The sequence below is a fragment of the Scophthalmus maximus genome, chromosome 1, assembly GCF_022379125.1.
Source record: "Scophthalmus maximus strain ysfricsl-2021 chromosome 1, ASM2237912v1, whole genome shotgun sequence".
In the NCBI taxonomy this organism is placed as follows: Eukaryota; Metazoa; Chordata; class Actinopteri; order Pleuronectiformes; family Scophthalmidae; genus Scophthalmus; species Scophthalmus maximus.
In genome coordinates this window covers 27321357-27344279 of record NC_061515.1, presented here as the reverse complement: position 1 = coordinate 27344279, position 22923 = coordinate 27321357, and the positions used below count along the sequence as shown (strand labels likewise).

Below are 22923 nucleotides of genomic sequence, written 5' to 3'. Positions count from 1 at the left end.
TTTACTTCTGTAATCTGTAATCTGCTAATGGTTTTACTTTAAATGGCAGCAGTTCCCAATGTAGACTCCAGGGACACCAGGACATAAGGGAGCATTCTATGGTGAGTTTAAAAAGCAAACGTCTGGGACAAACTGGATATAATAAAGCATGTTTCCATACCAATGTTGTAAAATATGACACAAACAAGTTCTATGTGTGTGGCATAAAATAAGAGGTCCAGACAGAAAAAATAAACACTCCTTTGATTTTCTTTATTTCTGTCTTTCAATAGATTTTACACTATCTCGCTGGAACCAAAGGAATATTGGACTATAGAAACATAAAATAGCACAAAATATATGCAAAAAAAAAATAAAAATACATTAAGAACTGATTACATTGAAACTATAAAATCTGACGAGGGGGGTGAATTTATCTTTTTTTTTGATGGTAGGTTAGGGTACACTGCGACAACCACAAGTCATCGCCTGCCAGTCCCCAGTGTGGCGCCCTCTGCTGGCTAAAGCTGTGAGTTACATGCTCCGAGCAGTTCCTTTGTAAGGCAATGGGACAAAAGAATAATAATAAAAAAATATGCCACTACAGATTTTGGGAGACCAGAGGGAAAAGATCAGTGACTGTTCAACCCTTTTAAATTTTTTTGGCCTTGTCGCAAAAAAACGTTAAAAAATGATTTGACATTTTAAAGGTATATATATATATATATATATATATATATATATTTGAAATGAAACTGAGGAGGGATTTGGGGAATCACTTTTTCATAAGAGCTCTTAAAAACATAAAACCTTAAGCACGATGGACTCAAGATAAGGCAAAGTGTTTGGAACCAACTGCTCAGAAAGTGCCTACAATTTTCTTTTTTAAACCATCAGTCAATCATTGCAAACACATTTCTAAAAAAAACAAAAACATTTCAAGAGGATTCCTTACACAAGGGCATCGCGGGTCACCGAATGAGGACATGTTGTGTACAGACATTGTTTTTTCTTTCCACTTGTAACATTCAGTATGTTATCATTTAGTAAGAAAAAAGGAAAAAAAAAACATATTGTTTTCCCATGCAACAAGTTGAATTAAAAGTTATTTATCTGCTTTTGATTGATAAACAGACGTACTGCACGAGCAGGAAATGAAAAACAGATCACATCTTTAAACAATATGAAAAGTGCAATCCTCAACTCTGGCGATACATACGCTCCGAAATAAAACGTCTCCGTGTGGAACCTCAAGGTCCTTTGTCGGGGGGGAAGAGCTGTACATCTCGACTTATTAATTTATAGATTATTTAGTTCTCATATATATATATATATATATATATATTTATATATATAATCTATGTAACATTGATGACTTTCAATCTATGTAAGTGTTACAGTCACAGCACTACAGAGGCCATCGTTTGCTAATGAAAATATTAGGTAATTGTCATAATCTCAGTGAAGAGTAAGAAATGCTCATATCTTTCTTTACAATCTACCTTGTGTACAGTGTTCTAGCAAAAAGAAAAAGAAAAAAAACCAAACTTGTCAACAATGCCATTTACAAAAATACCGAACTTTAGTAATTGCAACATTTGGTTGCCACAGCAACAACTTAATATTGTTATGAAATACTATCATACTAGAGTGAAAAGTACATCTTTTTTGAAATTTAGTTCTCTTTTTTTTGTGTTTTTTTTTTTGGTAAAATGTCATCTATACAATAAACTTTTTTTTTGATCCCCTCCCCCCAACAACACAAACGATTCTCTAACTATGCTCATCGCCGCGACACGGCGATCTTTTTATATCGACGAGAAGGCAAGAAAGATCCAGGAGCTTTCTATCGGTGGGTCGACTTTTTTAACCCCCCCCCCCCCCCCCCCCCCCACCGCCGCCACTGCTTCTCATTGGCTGACCCCGACAGGTTAGACCTTGAAATGACCAACCGTGCAGGGACGTAGAACAGCTCAATAAATTACATTCATTTCAAAATAGAATAGTTTACAACATTTTTTTTTTTTTTGGACTAAAATGTGACCAAGAAGAGTAACACAAGATAAATTACAACAAAATAGAAACGTTCACCACCTTCCACGAAATATTACGCACAAATCAAAAACATGGAGACGATTCAAAGTGAATGAAAAAAAAGCAAAACCATGAGTCTGATTGTGGATTGTCAATGTTAATCGAGCACCATGAAATTACATTAGAATTTTTAAAAATGGAAAATAAGATTTAGTATGATGAGTTAAAATGCCAAGACTAAAAGACGGTTGGTCTGAAATAATAAAATAACCCTAAAAAACCCAAAATGATTGTTCAGGAAGTTGGAGGTGTGGAGGGCGATCGGGGGGTCAAACATACTTTGATAGTAGACACAACACAATTTTTTTAAATAACTTTGAATATATTTCTAGAACTATGAATATAAACTCTCAAAAGAAGAGACACATTACACAGTTTACAATACATGTAGTTTTTTTTTCCTCTCTCGCCCACGTTCCTCATGTAAACTACTCGAACCACGGTGAGGAAACGATGGTTCACGCCGCGAAAGTCACCGAACATTCTACAAAGCTATTTTTGATTTGTCGTTTCTTCCAACTTCAACCTTTTTTTGTGTGTGTTTTCGTTTAAAGTCACTTGTGATGTTAAGTGAACTGGTTCACGAGAAAAACTTGCTTCCTGTAACCGTTCGGCAAAAAGAAGAGAAAGAGAAAAAGAAAGTGATGTCTTTCCCGAGAGGTCCATGTTCCGACAGCCGGTGTGTCGTGTCTGTACTTTTTAGTGATACACTCTGGATGCATGTGTTGTTGATGAGCATTTTTTTTTTTAGGCACTTCTACAGTTTTCTAAAATGGAACAGGATTATCGGTGATAGTAGGGTTGGACGGGACAACCGACGGTCACAGATAGCCCTCCAGTCCAAGTTCAAGTTAATCTTGACGAGCCTCGTCAAATGCACCGTTTTTTTTTTGTTTGTTTTAGTCTTAGCACTTAAAATCCTTCACCCGCCCCTCAACGCGCTCTCCTGCCAGGCCCTGGTGTCGTCGTCACCCGCCAGACCTCGCGTCGAGTCCCAGTCTGCCGGCAGACCATCAGTCTCCAGATATACGAAAACAAACACACGTACACACACGTAACACGCACGCAAAGGCTTGGTATGTCCGCAGCGAAACCGCCAAGCTTCGTGAAGCCCTTGGCACGGACCCCGCGCCTTTAGGCTTTTTCAGTAATGGCCACGACAAATCTTCCGTCAACACTGGGCGCTGTCTCCCCCCCCCCCCCCGTCCCGACTGCATGCAAAAAAAAGACATCCGTGCACAATCGATCCCACCGCTCCTCCTAAACAAAGAAGCGAAACCCAGCGTCGAACAAACGAGTAAAGGGGGGCGCTCTGAGCAGCGTTTCGCGATGGCAAAAGAAAGAGGAATTTGTCTGGGGAGTTTTGCGAATGGGGGCTCTGCTGCTTTTCTGGCACAGCTTGACTGCGTCGTCCTCTTCCAAGCTTTGGCAAGATGTGTCCCGGGATGAGGGCGAGGACGAGCGTCATCATGGCATCTGAACAGCGTCTGGGGGCAGGTGAGGGGTCGCCGAGGAGACCCCGTTCGCAGGGGCCCAGTCTCATTGAGAAAGCGTGAGCCCGTCCGCCCCCAAAGGACATTCATCTTCGTAGAGGGGGGGGGCAAAAGACCTGGGACGAAAACCCCCTCGCCATGTGCGTCGGTGTGGCTGTGCGCGGGTTTCCTGTGACTCTTCCTCCGTCCACGTCAAAGCACTATATTTCTCATATAGTGCAAAATCAAGCATCTTGATTTTTTTTGTTTGTTTTCTAACCAAAGGGATGAACGTTGTGCAGAGGTTTTTTTCAGAATAAATATGAAAAGAGAGGGGAGAGACGGTACTTTGGGAGAATGGTTGTTAAAATGACCTCTATAATGTGTCTGCTATGTGTGTCGTATAATACATAAGAACATTTTTGACTTTTTATGTGAATAGTTTTTTTTTCTAGCAATACATACAGTATATATCTTTTTTTTTGTTTTTCTTTCTTTTCTGTGTTTGTGTGTGTGTGTGACACGGGCACTGCAGTTCTTATGGTTAAATTGAAGTGTCACACTCTTAGCATGCAGGTTGCTGGACCTCTATGGGAGAGGTAAGGTAGTATTTACACAGGGGCTGTTTTGGGTTTCCTAGTGCAGCTTCGTGACACTCCGCTCCCGTCCTGACACTTACTTCAGGATGATCTGCAGGAGAGGGACAGAGGAGGAGGAGGAGGACGGAAGAGAAGGGAAGCAGTGAAAACAAGGAGAGGAAAGGATTTAATCAACATGTCAGAAAGGAACATTCAGTACACAAACTGCTTTTGCTTTTTTGTGCGTGTGTTTGGCATCTCTTTGTCTATTCTTTCCGCCTACCAAAGACCTCAGTATGCTTCCAACAAAGTGCACCAAAAGACACGCCGAGCAATCAGACTTTTTACAATTTGAAACCAATTTTTCCCCATGATACAAATCAAATCTACATTTTTCTCCCCTCTGGTCCAAATGTGTCATCAGGTTGGTTCATTTGTTGTGTTTTCGTGTTGATTTGGTTTATTTTTACACTGGAGAAATGAGAACGTTTACACCGTATATTAGATTTATGCATCTGGGGAGGGAGGGCGACAGTTAACACAGGAAGAAAGTCCCGTCTGCGACACGGCGACGACACAGTCTGTAAAAGGTGGGACTGTTCTGACTTTTCTGACATTTTATATAAAAGGTACGAACACGGAACGATTATGGATGGTGGCATTGTTCTTGTTGTTGTCCTTGAAGCTGGCAGCAGAGGTAGTCACAGAGCCGGTTCAATGTCCGTGTAATAAGGAGGGACAGTGGCGGGTGGGGACAGGAACGTCAATACTGTTGTGTTTCCTGTTTTACTTCCGATACTGGACGTCCGGCACGTGGCAGAACACTGGTTTCGTTTTTGTAACCAGGCGAAGGAAACATAATGAGGAGGTCTCTGTATAAAAGCGGCTTTTGATTCCTTCTCCGGCGAGCTGCTAGCAACGATTTGGGAGAAGTAAACTTGCAAAATGCAAAATGCAACACCACAAATTTCTTGGAGAAAACGCAATAGGAGGCGAGTATTTGGAGAGAGGCTTGGGATGCGGTGTGATGCACAAAGATATGACGACATTTATTATTAAACATGGTCTGACGACACATCACAGAAACCACGTTGGGCATACTGAGGCTTTCAGTCAGAGGCGATTACCACGACGACCATATCCCAGAAAGCTGAGGCTGATAAATATCTGTTTTGACACCAGGTCTGGTCACCTCAGTCAGTGTGTACAGTACAGACTGATACACCACACAACAAAGAGAGGGAGGAAGAAAAGAAAAAGAAGAAGAGGAGGGGAGAGGAGGAGACAGGTAGAAGAGCTGCTGTCTGCCATCATGTGGTCGCCGCTGGCAGCAAGCCGACACAGAGCGACGCCGCATGGCGCTTGTTAACAGACGACAGACGGCCAGAGCAAAGGACAGAAGCCACTGGTCACGACACACACACACACACACACACACACACACACACACACACACACACACACACACACACACACACACACACACACACACACACACACACACACACACACACACACACACACACACACACACACACACACACACACACACACACACACACGTGGAGAGTGTTTGTGACGTGCCCCAGAGTGCAGAATGGAAATATATATAAATATTATTGAGTGGAATCAGCTAGATGTGACAGTACACTCCACCCCTCTGGCACCACAGGAGGGTAAAAACTAACTAAAACAAGAAGATGTGATATTTTTTTTTAACACATTAATATCAGATTAGACATTCTAATTGATCTCAGTGACCCTTCATTTGAACCACCGTGATAAGAATAAGGACACGTTTCCTGCACAGAGCGGTTAGAGAGTGAACCCTGCTCCTCCCTCATTATGATCTGTCACCAGGCCGGCAGTCGGACTGATGATCACGTGCAGCGTTAATGTGACGCTGTGTTCCGACAGCAGAGGGCGCTGCAGCCTCACAATCTTCCAGCAGAAGCTGCCCAAGCACCGTCAGCACCCGGAGTGATGTGACTGGTTGGTACTGCTCATGTCACAAGTCACATTACAGAGGGTCATGATGATGTGACCAAACTCTGAACCCATCAACCATCATGTCTGGACTGACTCATGCACGTGCGGCATCTATTTTGAATCTCATTTTATCTAAAGACACCAACAGGTTTAATATTTTTAAAACATTAATAGCACAATATTTATAATAATTCTCCCGTTCTTTCCAACTCCAGCAGTCAGTTAATAATTAAGGATATATGAGTACTAACTCTGGCTTTGCGGACTGATTTCTGGCAAAAGCAGCGATGTCAACATCATGTGGCCTTGAATAAATATACAAATATAAACAGCATGTATGTTTATTCCGAGGAACCATACGATGGGGATGACTGTACTGAACAAGGCGTGCACTGTGTGCAGCGCAGCTGGTGATTCGCAGAGTTAACCGTGTCCTCGCTGGAGGTTTCTTGATGCAGGGCGGCGAGAGGAGAGAGGGAGCGAAGGAGGGAGGGAGGGAGGGAGAGATGGAGGCAGACGGAGACAGACAGCGATGGGCTGACGTCAGTGTTTTTCTCCGGCTCCCTTGTCCCACATGCATCTTTAAAGAGCAGCTCTGCTTCCTGCTGCTACTGCTGCTGAATGCCAATTACAGGAAGAGACGGTGACTCACAGGAAGTGCACACACTGGTGGCCTGTGAGGGGCAATAAAGCACAAGGTGCGGTGGCCAGAGGGGGGTCTCGGAGAAATGAAATGAATTACTTGTGATTTTCATTTTTTACAGCGAGAACCTCCAATTTTTCCCCCCCATCCCAGCTGAGATACAGGGACTGTTTTATAAGGTTTTCTTTTATTAATGTCTTCTTGTCTTTGGAACATAGAGGCAGTAAGTCAACTAACAACTCTATTTTTGTCATTCGTGCGCTGCTGTTGCCGATTCTGCACCCTGACATGATGTTTCCCACCCATATTTCTACCTTCATCTGTGTCTGTCTTAAATGGCACCGCTGTACAGTCACTGGCAGTAAATGATTACCAGCTGCTGGAGGCCAGAGTGCCACCATTGTGCCGAAATTTCCAGGTTTAAAACGGGGCACACATGCGTCACTCTGGCATTCAAAAACCTGGCACTGCTTTCCTGGCTCCCGCTGCTGACACGCAGCAACAGGAGAGCCGCCGATTCGGAGGCCATTTTTAGACAACTTCTGTGATCACTTTCCATGACGGGGCACACCCCTCGTAACTCACAGTTATTCTCCCTTTTATTCTACAGCTCGGAAAAAAGGTGGACCTGGGGGAAGTGGAAACAGGAAAAGATCCGACTGGGCGGCAGTGGTTACGAGTCAAGTGCTGGAGGAACTGTCTGTGTGTGTTTGCTCAAACGTGTGTTTGCACGGCAACACAAGCGGCACAGATGACGCCCCTGCTGCAGATGGAGAGGCTTAATTGACAACAACAAGAAAAGTGGAAAAATAAAACTTAAAACAGTACATGCATAAAAAAAAAAAACAGGAAGTAGTGCAACACAACACAACTACTACTTTGCAAATGTGGGAGCTCTGAAGAAGTGCTTGTTGGCGGCGCCGAATGGGGGCTGTTTTACATGAAACACGAAACTCTGCTCGCTCAGGTAGCCCCGCCTCCGCCTTTACGCTCTCTGGAAGACGGCCACTCACAAGGCTTTCATGCCAGGGTGAGCTCGCCCAGTGCGGCCACAAGAGTGTGGACGGGGAGGGGCCGGGGCGTGGGCTCTGGCTCAGCTGCAGCTTATTGCGGCCTGTTTTGGGAGGCAGTACTTATTCAGAGCTCCGGGGACTGATGAAAGAAAGCTTTAAAAGGAGCAAACCTGATTGGCTGGTGCTGTTGCTGCGTAGGGGACACTTGTGGCAGGAGTTGTTGCTGCAGAGACAGTAGCAGGCGTAGCACTGTACATCATTGGGACTTTGGTTTTTTGAGGGAGGGAGGGAGGGAGAGGGGAGGTGAAGGGAGGAATGGGGGAGAGGGAAGGGGGGGGGTGGTAGCGATGGACAGGTAGGTGTAGCGTTATGGCAACCATGGCAACCGTTGTGACGTGCGTGTTTTTGTGTCGACGGTGTCGTTTGTTGTTGTTGTTGTTGATGGTGGTGGTGGTGGCGGATGTTACAGAGAGCCAGCAAGCCATCGTTAGGGTTACACCGGCAGATGGCATGCAACCATTCACAAAGCAAAGCAAGGAGGACAGAAAGAAAGAAAGAAAGAAAGAAAGAAAAGAGAGCGTGGGAGAAAAAAAAACAAAAACAAAAAACAAGAGGAGAGAAGCTGATTACAATCACAAGTAAGGAAATTTATATGGAAAATCAGTTAGCTGTTTTTTTCCCCAGAGAAGTTAAAAAGGGGCACGAATATTAGGAATCTACGACATTTTTGGCAGCAAGGATGGAAATTTTTTCTTTTTTGTCCATGTGGGCCGACTAACGATGAACAGCAGGATGATGCCAAGAATCCAGGCGGCCAAAAAACATGCAACTCTGATGGACTGCGTTAAAATTATGTTTAAAATCATTATTCTGAGAGTCCGTTCAGACCTGGTGTTCACATCTGTCCCGAATGAGCCGAGCATTTGAGATCCGATCGCTCGGCTCTGGGGCACGTTTACTTTTTAGCAGTTTGAATTCACTCTCGCACACAAACACTGACACATCTGTACAGTCGCACTGGCTGAAAACAACATCATCTAGTCTTTGTGAACAGAGACGACCATGCGTTTATTTGGATATACAGCGTGGAAGTGGGATCTGATGTCCACATGTGATCAGATCTATCAGGGACAGATGTTGATACCAGGTCTAACCGCGCCTTTTGCCATTTAATTCCTGCTGTTAAGCTGACTGGGACTTTTTTTTTTGTAGTTCCCATCCTCTTCTCCTCAAGACAAAACTTGGCGTAACTTCTCTGGGAAACTGATTTAAATTTCCTGATCAACACAGCACAGCAAACAAGACAAGTGGCTAAATCCTACAGCTTAAGAATGCACAGAAAAATCTGTCTGCTGTATTTTTATCTGGGCTAACATTTTGAATCATCAACACATCAGTCATTAGCGAGAAAAGGTCAGTGAGGAGACAAGAACAACTATTTCAGGTGACACAAAATGAAATATAAGTGTGTTTCACATAAAAAGAAATGCCTGGTTTCATGAGAATTTTCCAAAGCAACATTTGAAAAGGTGTTTCATCGCCTCGACAGGAGGCAATTCGGTGAAGCGGCGACCTTTTGTCTCACCTGTCAGGGCTGCAGATATTGCCCACTCACCCCCCTCCGACCCCACCCACCCACACACACGCCCACCTACATCAAACAATGTGCATGAGAGAGCAAAAGGGAAGGTCGGGACCTACCAAGACTGCTAGCGGGAGTCATGCAAAAGACTGACCCTGTTGTGTTCATGCAGAGAAAGATAGAGACAGAGAGGGAGACAGAGAGAGAGGGAGGGAGAGAGAGAGAGAGGAGGAAAGAAAAAGGGTTAATTGAGAGAGAGGATAACAACAAGGTTATACAGGACATAACTAAAATAATTGAAGACAGCTCGGATGCTACTGCTACAGTGGCAAATGCAGTGAACTGTAGCAAGCGGAGCGATTCCCTTCACGAGTTATGATATTAGTGGGAAAAACACTGTTTACACACAGATGAGTTATACTGTAGGACATGAAATGAAGGTCGTGTCTAACGTTTTGCACGTCTGGTTATCGTATGCAGACATGACGGAAGGAACTGATGGATAAGGATTTACTTATTTGATTTTTTTTTACTTTATTCACTCTGTTCATCAATTTTCAGACTTTCCTTTCTACATGTCAACGGACAAGTGAGCGTAAAGGTCACCGGGTCAAATTTATGATAAATATATAGATAAATAAATTATAACAAACAGAGGAGAGGTGACAGGGCCACACGGCAGCATCATGCAGGGTCAGTGCAAGTCCACCCAGATTCATTCAGATGAGTTGTTCAGACCCAGTACAAGTACAAATACTTACATTTGGGTACCTGCTGTTAGCGAGTACTTCATAAAGCCATTTTAGTTCTAACAATGACTTTAAAAAACAAGTTTTACCGTCATCTGCTATTCAAAGTTTGCAGTCTGCTCTACTTTTGGCATCCTTGTTAAGGTTAAAATATTTCCAAATTGCTGATATTGCTCCTCCTCCTCCGCTGACTGCCGCCTGCCTGCTCAACTCGAGGATGCTACATTGCCGCTAAGTTGTACCTGGTACGGTGGGATCGGAGTAGTTTCATGAGTACATGAGCACAGTGGCGGACCCTTAGTGCATCCCTAATCAGGGACCTACCAACTGAAAGCTACACATACAGAGGGATGAGGGGCTTGTCAGACGCCTCACTCCGCAGAGAAACCAGAAGAGCAGGAGACAGAGGAGCGAGGGACAGATAAGAGTCTCGTCCACATGACTCATGAGTGAAGCTACCACTACCTGCATTAGCTGCAGTTTTACTCATTTAGCAGGTTTAGCCGCGGGGACTCGAGCTACTGTTAGTTCCTGTGTGATGATGGTTCACAGAGAGAGAGAGGGTGTTTCGTTTGGGGGGCAAAGGATTGAAGAGGAATAGGAGAGCACACCTGAATTAATTTGGGGAAAATTGTTTTTTAGTTTTTTTTAATATTGATGTCAGTCAAGACATTTTTAACTGATTTTTTCGCGGAAAAAAAGCCATTATTTTCTTTTAAAGGCTTATCGCTTTTTTCTTTATCTTATTCCTCCCCTGAAATTGAAGCCTAAACAAAGTTACTGAGCCTTTGTGTTGGACACAACCAGGCTTGTTTTGCTCTTTTGTCTGTTTAAGTGTTCAACTGACAGGTAAATCCAATTCGGGTGGTAATATATCATATCTTTTATTGCTCTCATCAAAGCCTGCACTGGCCTGGTACCTGGCAGCAGTTATGAGTTAATACACACCGAAGTAAATCCCTCTGAAAAGAAAAGACAGAACTACACAGATGGAGCTGATTACGGGAGAATCTCTCTCTCTCTTTTTTGCATTCAAAACTCCAAAAATTAAAGATAAAGGGCGAGCTCGGCACATCAAGCTTATCTGTGTGTGTTCTGCAGACCTATGCGTAGCGTCTATCTCCATCTGTGGTGCCGTGCGTACTTATCGCGAGCGCTTGCTTACCTGTGGGAAAGAAAGCGGGCTGCTGGAGCTGTGCGTTGGCCAGCGCCTGCTGGTAGTGCAAAAAACTGGGGTTGAACAGGGAGCTTGCTCCGTTGCTCTTCTCAAGTGCTTGTCTCTTTGGTAGGGGCTGGAGGACGCCGTGGGGGAACGCCTAGCCACCCACAACACACAGACACACGCACGCAAACGCACACACGCAGGCACACACGCAGACACACACACACACACACACACACACACACACACACACATAACAAAAAGCACAAAAGATTGGAACTGGATACTCGTTTAAGTCAACACAGATATTTTCTAAATCTGTTTTTTTGTCTACGCACAGCACAACAAGGCAAAAATAAAAATGGAAACTTGCTGTAACTATCACAAGGACAATGAAAAACTACACCATGGCAAGGCAATCATCGACAAACACATTAAAGAAAAAATAACTGGAATTATTTTAACATTACGTTGTTCATTTAAAATAAATGTACAGTACAATCTACAATTGCCACTGGTGATCATCAGTGATAAATATTTAAACTTTAAAGTGTTTTACATGGTACATCACACAAACAAAAGAGCCAACTTAAAATTTTTGTGAGTGGCTACAGTACAATTAAAGAAGCTACATGCAAAGCAAAAGGTGAAAGGTCAAAGTACCAGGTCTACAGTTGCCTCGAGGGGTCGCTTCATTGCTTTGGCAGTCGACTGAGTCTTTAATTAGCAGGCAGCGAGCACATGATGGCAGTGGGCCAATGGGATTCAAGCGTATTAACATACAGGTAACAGCAAGCAGAGGTGCGTCATGGGGGACAGCATTGCATTGTGGATAGGTGAGAAGGAAAAAAACAAAAACAAAAATAATCTGAATGCAAGTATACCACATACAAAACAATAGGCATGCACATAAACAAAAAATTGTTTTGTTTACTTTAAAGAAACATTGCTACTTTTCTTTCTTTTTTTGAATTAGTATCAAACAGCAACAAAGCATCTACATTAACCTTTGGTTAATTTTTTTTAAAAAGAGCAAGATTCTACGATGTACTTAAAAAAAACTACTGGGAAAGCATTTGGTAGTTACTATTTTCTGAACAAGTGAATCAACTTTTTTGTACTTCTACGCAAGAACAAAATGGTAAGTAAGGTAAAACACAAGTGATGCAGACTATAAATACTGGGCTGACACTTCTCGTGATGTCTGTCCCTACGGATTTCAAAGTGGGATACTTCAAGTCCTACACACACACACACAACTTTTACGCTGCTCCTGGGTTTTACTCTGTTCGAGGGTGTGAGGTGTTTTTGGGGGGGTCTGGGATGTGAGTGAGCTCAGCGAGATCTTGACACGTTCGTGTGATCGGATCAAACGCACAGATCATCTCAGGCATGTTCAGGTGCAGCTAAAAATAATTGTATGAAATATCGCATCCTTTTCCTGCATGGTGAGCGCATGTGGCCTTGTTAGTGTGGTCGATGAACTTCAGGGGGGAGGTGACACAATGTGAAGCGCAGTTATAGTTCAATCACAGAATGTGGAGCTCTGTTTATTCTTCAAAAAACGATTTTAAAATCGAGAAGCAACTACGTTTAATTTTGGTGATAGTTAAAAGTTTTGATTTTGATTTAAAAAAAACGACCTTATATGTGATGTCACTGCTGAAGAAGAAAAAAAAAGATGAGGTGGGTGTTGATGATCACAGCACTTTAAAGGGTCCATGCACAAGCCTTTTGTTTCATGAATGAGCATTTTGAAAATGTACTCCAAAAATACATCCTATCAAAAGATGCGGTGTTAATAGACACTGCGGTTAGTTCAAATGAAGGATGGTCCATTTAGGGTGACGTGAAAAGCAAAGGTGACTGCATTCGCGTTGCGATGAGGAAGAAGGTCACAGCGTGGCAAGCGACACACAATGTGGCACAGTGGAACATAACAACATAATCTCAAGAACACAATCTTTTTTACTGTAACTGTTAATGTGTGACCTTATCTGCCTATTTGATTAGATTAATAAATACATTTTAAAAAGTGAATCATGGATAATGATATTACCTATTTGCGGCAGTGCAGCAGTACAGGTTTTATGGTTCTCTGCTTCAATAAAAGTTCTCAGGCTTAAGGCTAAGAGCTAGAGGAGAATTGGATTAAAGGTGCTGACTAAACAGCTCACTGTCCTGAGCTTGACCCCCCTCACCTCTAGCGCAGCTTGTAACTGCTGATGGTAAACAGGGAATTAGGTCATAAAGTTGATAAAGTGGGGGAATACGAGCGACCCACGGAAGACACACTAGCAACATAAACTAAATCTTCTTTGACGACGCACCGTGTGCCTGACGGAAAAGTTGTTGAGCTAGGCTACTTAGGGCGTAACAGTGCTGACGGGTGAACATCGATGTCTTTCTTGTTTCAATCCCTCGTGTCTTCCCTGCTGCCATGGATCACAAAATGGAACCAACCTGCACTCACGGCCACCTAATCATCCACGCTGTGGGCTTATGGAGGAAAAGACAGGGGAGAGGCGAGCAAGCAGCGATGGAGCCAGCCAATGAGAGAGGTGTGTGCAGCGCATGAAGCATGCCCATGCCGTGGAGGAAAAACGAGTCAGCCGGGCGCACTGGCGCAGCGCGAGTGCAGCAGCCACAAGGACCAATTCGCAAAGAAAGCCACTCAGAGCCCGAAGGAGGATGGGTGGGGTGCAGACGACGAGACACACTGCCAAACCCCTCCCGCTGTCTGTCTGCCTGCATTTCCGTCTGTCTGTCTGCTTGCCTGTCTTCCACCACCCCTCTCTCGTGGTTTTACATCCTCATCCATCCCTGATTCAATTTGCACTGATCTGCAGAGAGCCGCATTTATCATTGAGAGCACAGGGGGGTGGTGGTGGATGGGTGGGATGGGTGGGGGGTGAGCCAGCACATTGTCTCTGTATGAACCAAGGGCATTTGAAAATAAAAAGCGTACTGCGGTGAGATAATAACAGATTGTTCTTACAGCGCTATACTGATGCGTTTAGGGTCTCACTAAACCCCGTTTACTGGAGACAATGGCCTCGCTATGGGACGACTATTGTTAGGGAATCGAACACTGGAGTCCACTAGAATAGACCAGAAGAGATGGGTATGGTTGTTATTTTTTTTTACTGTAATAAAGCAGTGCTCCACATTTTATGTTACTGTGGGTGTCATCGTGTTTTTAAAATTTAGTGTATCCCAAGAAAACGCTTAAATTTTCCAAAACAGGAATGGTTATTGTTTATCATAGAAAGTGTTGGGCTGTGCTTGGCTAACAGTTACAGCACGTATTGCTGTACACACGACAATCTCCTGTTTAAACAATCTGTGCTGTGCATTAAGTCACTGGCTTTTTACCAGAACCCCTCTGCTAATATATTATAACATTACATATATTGTGTTTATTTGCTTTTCCACGCCTGTGAAACCTCCCATAATAACTCTTTATTTGACGCCCTATAAAGCCTCCCAGGATATTTAATAAAAGGCTTAGCTGGAAGGTTCAAGGTATACTGTATATACTGTAGGTGCTATAAAAATGGCCTTATTGTCCCATCCCAACCTTAGATGCTCTTGCTTTGTGAGTACTTTAAACAAGCAGGAACCTTGTGAGACTTGCTCGCTTACTACAAGGGACGAGTGTGTGTGCGGTTTACTGCGTGGGGACACAAAGTACAGTGACTCGGCTGTGGTGCTGCACGCTCACCATGGCTGCAGCTGTGGCGGCGGCTTGCGCGGCCACAGCCGTCTGGTTGGCCTGGTGCTGGGCGGCCTTAATCTTGGCCTGCAGGTGGGCCGGCGGGTGGAAGTACTTGCACTTCTCGCGCGAGCAGCGGCTCTTGATGAAGTCCATGCAGACTGTGACCGTGTTATCGCTGGTGTCGATCATGGGGCTGTCGCTCGGGTGGGCGAAGCGGCAGTCGGTCTCGCCGCGCGCACAGTTGCCCCGCTGGAACTCGCGGCAAACCTGGGAGCGGGAGAGCCAGGTGGACGAACACACAAACACACACACAAACAGATACACAAGCACGCAGATGTAGACAAACAAACAAGTGCGTGTAAAAAGAGGAAACAAAGAAATACACACAGAAACAGACACTGTGAGCTCTCTGTGCGTCAGGAGGCAATCTCAGTCAGAATCACTGCCTACTTCAGGAGCAGCAAAAGATTTCTTGCATTGGCTGAATCCAATTATTTCTTATAACTGTACTGCATGGTCTCGTAAAAAACATACTCATATACAGGAATCACACAGTTTCTAGGATTGTCTCCAGGATCTATTTCATTTTTTTCTTTCTTAGTGAAAGACCATTAAAAAATCTGATTCACTTTAATCGCTGCTGTTCATGTTCATTGAGTAGCATGATAAGCAGAACAGCAGGTTCATAAATAACAGATAATGTGAAATACTGCATGGACATTTGGTATGTAATCCATTTCTGTTTCTATTCACAATGGAGGAGAATATATGTTTCATTAGAAAAACAAATTGTATGATGTTAAAGGAAGCAGAAGCTTGAAAATGCAATATGAACATCTCCACAGCATAGATGGAGGTGTGTTCAAAGGTTTCACTCAATTCTGCTGCAAATAGACTCAGTATGAAAAAGCCTTAACAGCACGCAACAGAACTGTAGTGTGTGTCAAACCCAGAGGATTGTGCAATCATCAGTGTTCAACTGTTCACAGAATTACAGGGAGATCTGCTTTTGACTTGCCCTCTGGGAGTGACACACACACACACACACACACGCACACACGCACACACGCACGCACGCACGCTCTGTGTGGGAGTGTACGCGTGTCTCAGAGGGATACTGTTTCATTAGATCCAACTTCACTCAGTTGCTAAGTGATCGCACTCCCAGGGAAAAAAACACACACAGACACACCCACACACGCATCACCGCCAGGTCTTAGGGAGATTATTGTTTATCTTTATAAATGTATTGGAGAAAGAAAAACTCCTCCATAGGCTGTTAAAAAATCATAAACAGAATAATCTGCCAGGGGGAAAATGGAGATGGTTGAAGCAATCGTCCAAATCTAGTTGACTCCCAAAGTCCCAAATTTAAAATTACTGCAACTATCAATATTTTTGCATCATATTTCTGTCATACAAGTCTTAATTATTTCTGGAAGGGATAACAGAATCAAATTTTCCTCATCCTGTTCTGGTGAGGTGAGGATACTCATGCGCACCTTTTGTGCTTTCAGTCCAAAATGGACAGGCACGAACAAATAATGCAGCTCGAAACAAAACCGCTGGAGTTTCGCAATTGGCTCGCCTTTCTTTTGAAACTGTGACACAATATGCGGCACGATGAGACTTTCAGATTTATCGGAGCCTGAATTGCTTAATTGGGCTCGTTTCAAGGCAAATTTTAAAATGCATCTATTCAAGTCCTTAATTACTTGCTTGTGAAACAGAGTGCTAAAAACACTTATCCTTGTCCAGGGCAATTTATATATAACAAGGGTTTAACACAAAGGTTAATCACGTTATAGCCAAGGTTTTTCACACAGCTGCATTTGTTTGTTGCAATGCCATCTCCTGTGGCAACCACAGAGAAAGTTAATATTCTATGTTTTTCTGTTTTCTGTGCTCACTGCACAGTTCTGAGTGCAGGCAATCTTCCCAGACACTACACATGTATTTGTAAGTATGATTTCAAAACCATAATACCAACGAGGCTGCCTCGTAAAATACCAGAGTTTTAAATGATACTCATTAGCACCACGCATCTCGTTCGCACCCGTGATCACAGTACGATGTTGCCATAATTATACTCCACGATCTCAAAAGAGAACATTAGCTTTGATCAGCTGTCATGCTCGTCTCGGGCTGAGAAAGAGGGGGAGGAGCTGTGATCGGATGGGTCACCTCCAGCTTGTCGGTACGCAGCAGTTTCTGGCTGGAGGAGGAGCTTCCGGTCATGGAGACAGGCGGGCTGCCGGGGACGATGCAGGGGGTGTTGGGCAGGATGTCCGTGGGCACCAGGCCCATGCTGTGGGACATGGGAGTCAGGTACTGGGTGTAGCTCAAACCTGCGCTGGAGCCCAGGCCCTGGCTCATGGGGAACGTCTGCTGTAGACACAGGAGAAAAGACAATTTGCAAAAGTTTATTTTTCAACGGGAACCTTTTTTTTCATTCTTAATTAAAATGATAGATAGAGGAATGGAATTGATGGTAGAAGGGTGTGAAATGATGGATGTAGGGAGGGATGAAGGCAGGACGTGGTTATTGAAATGAAAAAGAGGGAGACGTGAAATGAAAGCAGGGTGCAGCTCTAGAGTGAGAAAGACGAGAGGGAGAGAGTGTGACAGGTGAGGAAAAAGTGAACAGAGAGGGAATTGAGGGTAGAAACAAGAGAAGAGGCAGTTTCTTTTTTTTTAACGTCTAATGTATCCTGGGAAGATTTTGCTGAGGGTGCATGTTCCCTTTTGCAGCGTGGCCTAGCCTTACGTTGATGCAGTTAAACACGTTCACACCTGGCAGCGGCCCAGTGCAAACCCCTCTCTGCAGGCACTCTGACTGCCGAGCAAACCCCCCAGAGAGCAGGTGGGAATTTTTCATTCTTTGCTCAAGGGCATCACAGTCGTGTGAGAGAAAAAACAACAACACATGATCTTCCCTCGCCTTACAATCTATTCTGAGAGCAAGATGGATAACAGGAAAGTATCCATTAGAAGCCTGCGTTAATGTGCTGCAATGGACTTCTCAAATGTTCTCTGTGAATCCTGAGCTGCGAGGTGCCAGGATCATGACACTGGGAGAAGTGATGTTGGCATTAAGGGTAACTTAATATTTGCGCCAACTTTCTGAGTAGATCTATGATATAAAAACCAACTTGTTTTTACAGAGAAGCATAACAACATGGCTATTTTCACAGTGAGTCACGCCGCATCGCCGGTCGGTTTCCCACGGCAGCGGGGCCAGGACTAACCACGGGTTGCATGGTGGTGCCAGGGATCATGAACTGCATCTGCTGAGCCAACATGGCGGCCGCCGTCTTCTGCTGGATCAGGTTGTTTCGCCCGTTGATCTCCAGCTGGGTCTTCAGGTGAGCCGGTGGGTGGAGGTATTTGCAGTTCTCTCGCGTGCATCGGCCCTGAGTGAGCAAAAGGGGGTGGGGTAGAGAGACACAAACAAGGTCATTAACAGTCTTGTCTGAAGAGCCGAAGCCTCTGTTCAACATGGTGAAACTGACGAGGGGCTAGCTCTCGATTATCAATCTGACTATGAACAGGTTGCGTGTCTGCCTGAGGACGTGGCAGAGACGTGGGCATTGATTTTTTATCACAGACTCAAAAAACATCAAGTGCTTGAAGGCAGCATACATATTCATACTTGTGAGAGTGTGAGACATATGAAATTATGAGAGCTGTGCATTGTGGACTGCTCGTGCTCATCTGGCGGGGGGTTAGCAGGTAGCTCCCGGCGTGAGTGGAAACATCGCTGTGGAAGATCATTATCAGGTTTTCTGACTTCCCCAGCTTGTTAACTCTGGAAGGTCGCGGTCGTGCCCGGCACCACGGCCACACAGACAAGCCAGTGTTCACCGCAGACATGGGAACGAAGAAGATATGGAAGACAAAGGCGAGCTCTCTCGCCAATATGACTATCGGTGGCTTTGTTTTCAGTAGACTGCTCATCCAGTATTCTCCGTAGAAAATGCGAGTGCGCATTTGGTGGGGTGAGATTTACATAGACCCCGGTGTGTGGAGGCAATTACACTGTCAACTTCGGGGCTAATAATGACAAACACAATAATGCGGGACGACGTCCTCGCAGCAGATCTTACTCAGAGCTCAGGAGAGAATGATAGGAGAATACAGTGGAGGGGGAAGGAGACCGGAGCAGCTGTGAGGAGGATGGAAAGCAAAGGTGAGGAGAGGAGAGGAGCAGAATTAGCACAGAGGGGAAAAGGGGAGATAACGAGAAAAAGGCTGTGAAGACAGAAGGAGCGGACATGACCGGGCACGTCCTGATAAATGTGAAAAAGGGCAGAAGGGAAGTGAAGCCAAATTAAAATCAGTCTCACCCCTCGACTTTTTGTGAGACGAGAGGGGCCACAACCCAGACGCCTGATTAGTGGAGTCGTACAATAATTTCCTCTTATTAAGGGAAATATGAGAGCTCGACCCCGGTGTCGCCAGACAGACCCATGTAATACTGTCGCAAGACTGGTGGCTGCAGGCGCCGGTATCATATCTGACAGGATATGGGAGTCCAGCTGAATGCTGCAGTGTTTTTAAAGGAACTGGCAACGAACCAGAGAAGCCAAGCTTGAGTAGAGCTGGAGGACATATTAATAATACATCAATGTCAATATATAGAGCTAACCTGTTATGCAAAAAAAAAGAAAGAAGCAGTCAGATAGTGGGACCACGATTTGCTGTAGAATATTGTTTTTTGAGTTAGGTCACCGTGTCCTTGACCTCTCGCCGCCATATTCAAATCCGTTCATATTCGTGCCGGATGTAATGAAATTCCCCTCCAGTGGTTCCTGACATTGGAAAAGAATGAAACGGAGGCAAAATGTGCTGCTTCTCATGCACGAAGGCGCATAAGAATCTATGAGATCATACGTTATCCTTATTCTCTTGCTATTGCCCGTGGAGCACATAACTGGAATGCATCCCGTGGGCCGTGATGTAAATGAACAAAAAAAGCATGATATGGATTTGAAGCAGCTCCTCGAACCTGTTTGACTCGATGACAGCCACCCTGTGAGCTTTGGGCTTGCAGGGCGAAAAACGGAGAGGAAGTTTTAATCAAGCGCAGCTTGAGGTACGGGCCCCGGCTGCCGGTGTAAATAACCAATAATCTTCGCGTCTCATCAAAGGAAGAAGGAAGAAAAACTTCTTTATTAGAAAAAACTAATAAAACCTTGCAATCCTTTTCTCCCTGGCAGATATTAAAGACACTCCTCAGAGCATTAATGATCAATGCTGGTGTTGTCACAATTACTTTTCCTTTGACTGATTGAATTTTATAGAGACGTACTGTACACCGTTTGTTTGACGTTCACCGAGACCCCGGGCGGCGGCGTAATAATGAGAGTCGCGGGTCGGAGAGGGGCTGACCTCCACTTCCTTGTGTTAACGCTGCAGTAAGCCAATCGCACCCACCCCCCCTCTGCACAGTTCACATGCACAGAATCACACCTGCCCACACATATGCATACTAAATCGCACAATCGCACCAGGCATCGCCCACGCACACCGGCACAAGAATACATGTCCAGAGAAATACACAAACACTGGTGCGCACACAAACAGATCTGTCGAGCCCCTGAGTCCAGAGCAGAGGAACAACATTATACCTCGGAGAGCAACGGCCGAAAGAAAAACCTCAGAGCTGACCAAACTAATTAGAGCTTTACGCACACTGCCACCGAGACTGACGAAAGGGTGTGTTTGTGTTTGCCTGTGCGTGCATAGTAAAATGGAAGAAGAAGAGCATGATGCGTAGGCAGGTGTAGCTGTGCGTTTGTGTGTCGGCAGGAGAAACTGTGTGGGTGGGCGTGTGTGAGTGTGTTATAGAGAGAGCTGGTGCTGAAGCTGTGCCCTGGACGCCGTCCCAAACTGAGTCTGCAGGGAACCATCGTGGCCCGCCCACACACACACACACACACACACACACACACACACACACACACACACACACACACACACACACACACACACACACACACACACACACACACACACACACACACACACACACACACACACACACACACACACACACACACACACACACACACACACACACACACACACACACACAAAATGAATCGTAGCTAACAAACACTGCGGACTGTCACCGCACACTTTGTCCGTTATGCGGACTCAAAGTGAGGCCATTACCTCCCTTTCCCGCAGCGTGCTCAGTTCATCTATGTAGCCCCGTGTGAGTGACACAAGCTTTTTTCGCAATTGCTCATCATTACTACCCGTTTAAAGTGATGAGGTAAACGGCGGCGAAGCTACTCGGGAGAGTGTTTTATAACGCGGCCGTGTTCCAAAAGTGCAGGCCTTGGACTCATAAAACCTTCCTCTGTTGTTCTGTCAGACTTGGTCTGAGAGCTCTTTTTCTCTCTCGCTGATGTATTAATGATCTATCGGGGCATTGTGCCTGGTCTTCACATAAATTAAGTTGGATTTGTCTTCGCTCTTTCCTCTTTGTCTAGTTTTGGAGGTGGGAGACCCACAGAAAAAACGACGCACATCTGCCGGAGGAGCTGTCACGGCGATGGGAATGCAAGCTTTGTTTAAAAAAACAATCAGACACTGAGGGGGGAATATAAATATGTTATCTAGTACTATCTGGACTGTTCACAGCTCGACGAAGTGTCAAAACCTGTACATGCAGTGTTGTTCACGGTGTCTTTTTACAAGCTTAGACTCCTGGATATCTCAGTGGCGAGGAGCAGAGGATATGGATTTTCTATAAATATGGCTAAAGGACATCTAAGTGGCTGATATCTTTTAGCGCCATTAAAACATTAGGCTACACACAGACTGGAGATACAAGGTCAAGTGGTCCGATGCTTTATTTGGGTATAATCCTGAATTTTATCCTTAAAAAGACTTTCACAAACCTTTACACACACACACACACACACGCACAAATAATGATGCATTCATGAATCTCAGGGAAAGTGTTAATTTATCGCTACCGTGCACAGCAGTCAGAAAGCCTTCACCCGTATTATGTCTCTCAGATTGGCTCCAAGTAAGGGAGAAAATATAACACATCTGCTTCATGGCACATATAATTCTGGCTTTAATAAAAACCGAAGGAACTTACGCGCGGCAATTACAGCACATTTGGAGGGTGCGATTAATACTAATGATCATTAATGAAGGGGTTACAGGCCCGCCGTTAGAGATAAACGCTTCCCTGCCACACTTGTGGATTTGAAGCACACAAGATGAGGTAAGCTTTGTGGCGAGGCAACGCAGCACCGCATATATATATATATCAAGAAGGTGCTTATGACTCATGGTGTAGCAGCGAAGTGGTCAAGCGATGTGACAATGATGCCGTCAAAGAGCAATGTGTAGGTCTGAAACCAGATGACCATTCTGTGCCTTAATCACACACACGCACGCACTGTGCCCACTTGTAGAAGAGCAGGACTCCATTCACTGTGGCCATCGCCTCCGAGCGGCACGTCTATGAAAAGGATCTTTTGAGAGCCCGTCAGTGATTCGCGCTCCAGCCTCTCCGGTGTGTGTAGCCATAGCTACAAGCCGAAATTATACCTTTCAGCGGAATCGCTCACAATGGCAACCTCTTGTTATATAGGCTGCGGCGTCCCGCTGCCAGGATCCCCCCGCGTTGGAGTATAAGCTAATGACCGCTTTGATTCAGATTGGATAATTATCTCCTTGTGTCTCGCGCTGGGGAAAAAAGAAAAACCCTCAGAACATCAGCAAAGAAGAGATCAAAGATAAATTATGGGTTTGTTTCCACTTGACACAGATCCTCTGTCCAAGAGATGATAAAACGAGACATTACCGCGCTGGCACGTTCTTCATATCCCTACAGCCGTCGCCAACAGGACCCTACTTATTGTTTGCCAAGTTTCCATACAGTAGTAATTAAAATGTGTTTCACATTAGGGTTTG

General features: G+C 44.7%; 1 protein-coding gene and 1 long non-coding RNA gene across 19 annotated transcripts in view; both read right to left on the bottom strand.

The window, feature by feature from the left end:
* The window catches only part of LOC118301237, a 1055945-nt gene that overhangs the window by 599201 nt on the left and 433821 nt on the right, over nt 1-22923 (bottom strand). The gene's annotated exons all lie outside the window — the stretch shown is intronic.
* mbnl2 (muscleblind-like splicing regulator 2) overlaps nt 232-22923 on the bottom strand; it is a 49260-nt gene continuing 26568 nt past the window's right edge. For 5 of the 14 annotated variants that reach the window (XM_047330855.1, XM_035624232.2, XM_035624251.2 and 2 more), the window contains 7 exons: nt 18228-18392; nt 17164-17367; nt 14986-15246; nt 11925-11978; nt 11265-11415; nt 9470-9505; nt 232-4235 (listed from right to left, as the gene is read on the bottom strand). In XM_047330855.1, coding sequence (XP_047186811.1) covers nt 4111-4235; nt 9470-9505; nt 11265-11415; nt 11925-11978; nt 14986-15246; nt 17164-17367; nt 18228-18392 — 996 coding nt within the window. In that variant the 3' untranslated portion in view covers nt 232-4110. Of the gene's footprint in view, nt 4236-7938; nt 8034-9469; nt 9506-11264; nt 11416-11924; nt 11979-14985; nt 15247-17163; nt 17368-18227; nt 18393-22923 lie in introns of all 14 variants that reach the window. The other 9 variants (XM_047330867.1, XM_035624306.2, XM_035624279.2 and 6 more) reach the window with 9 other exon arrangements.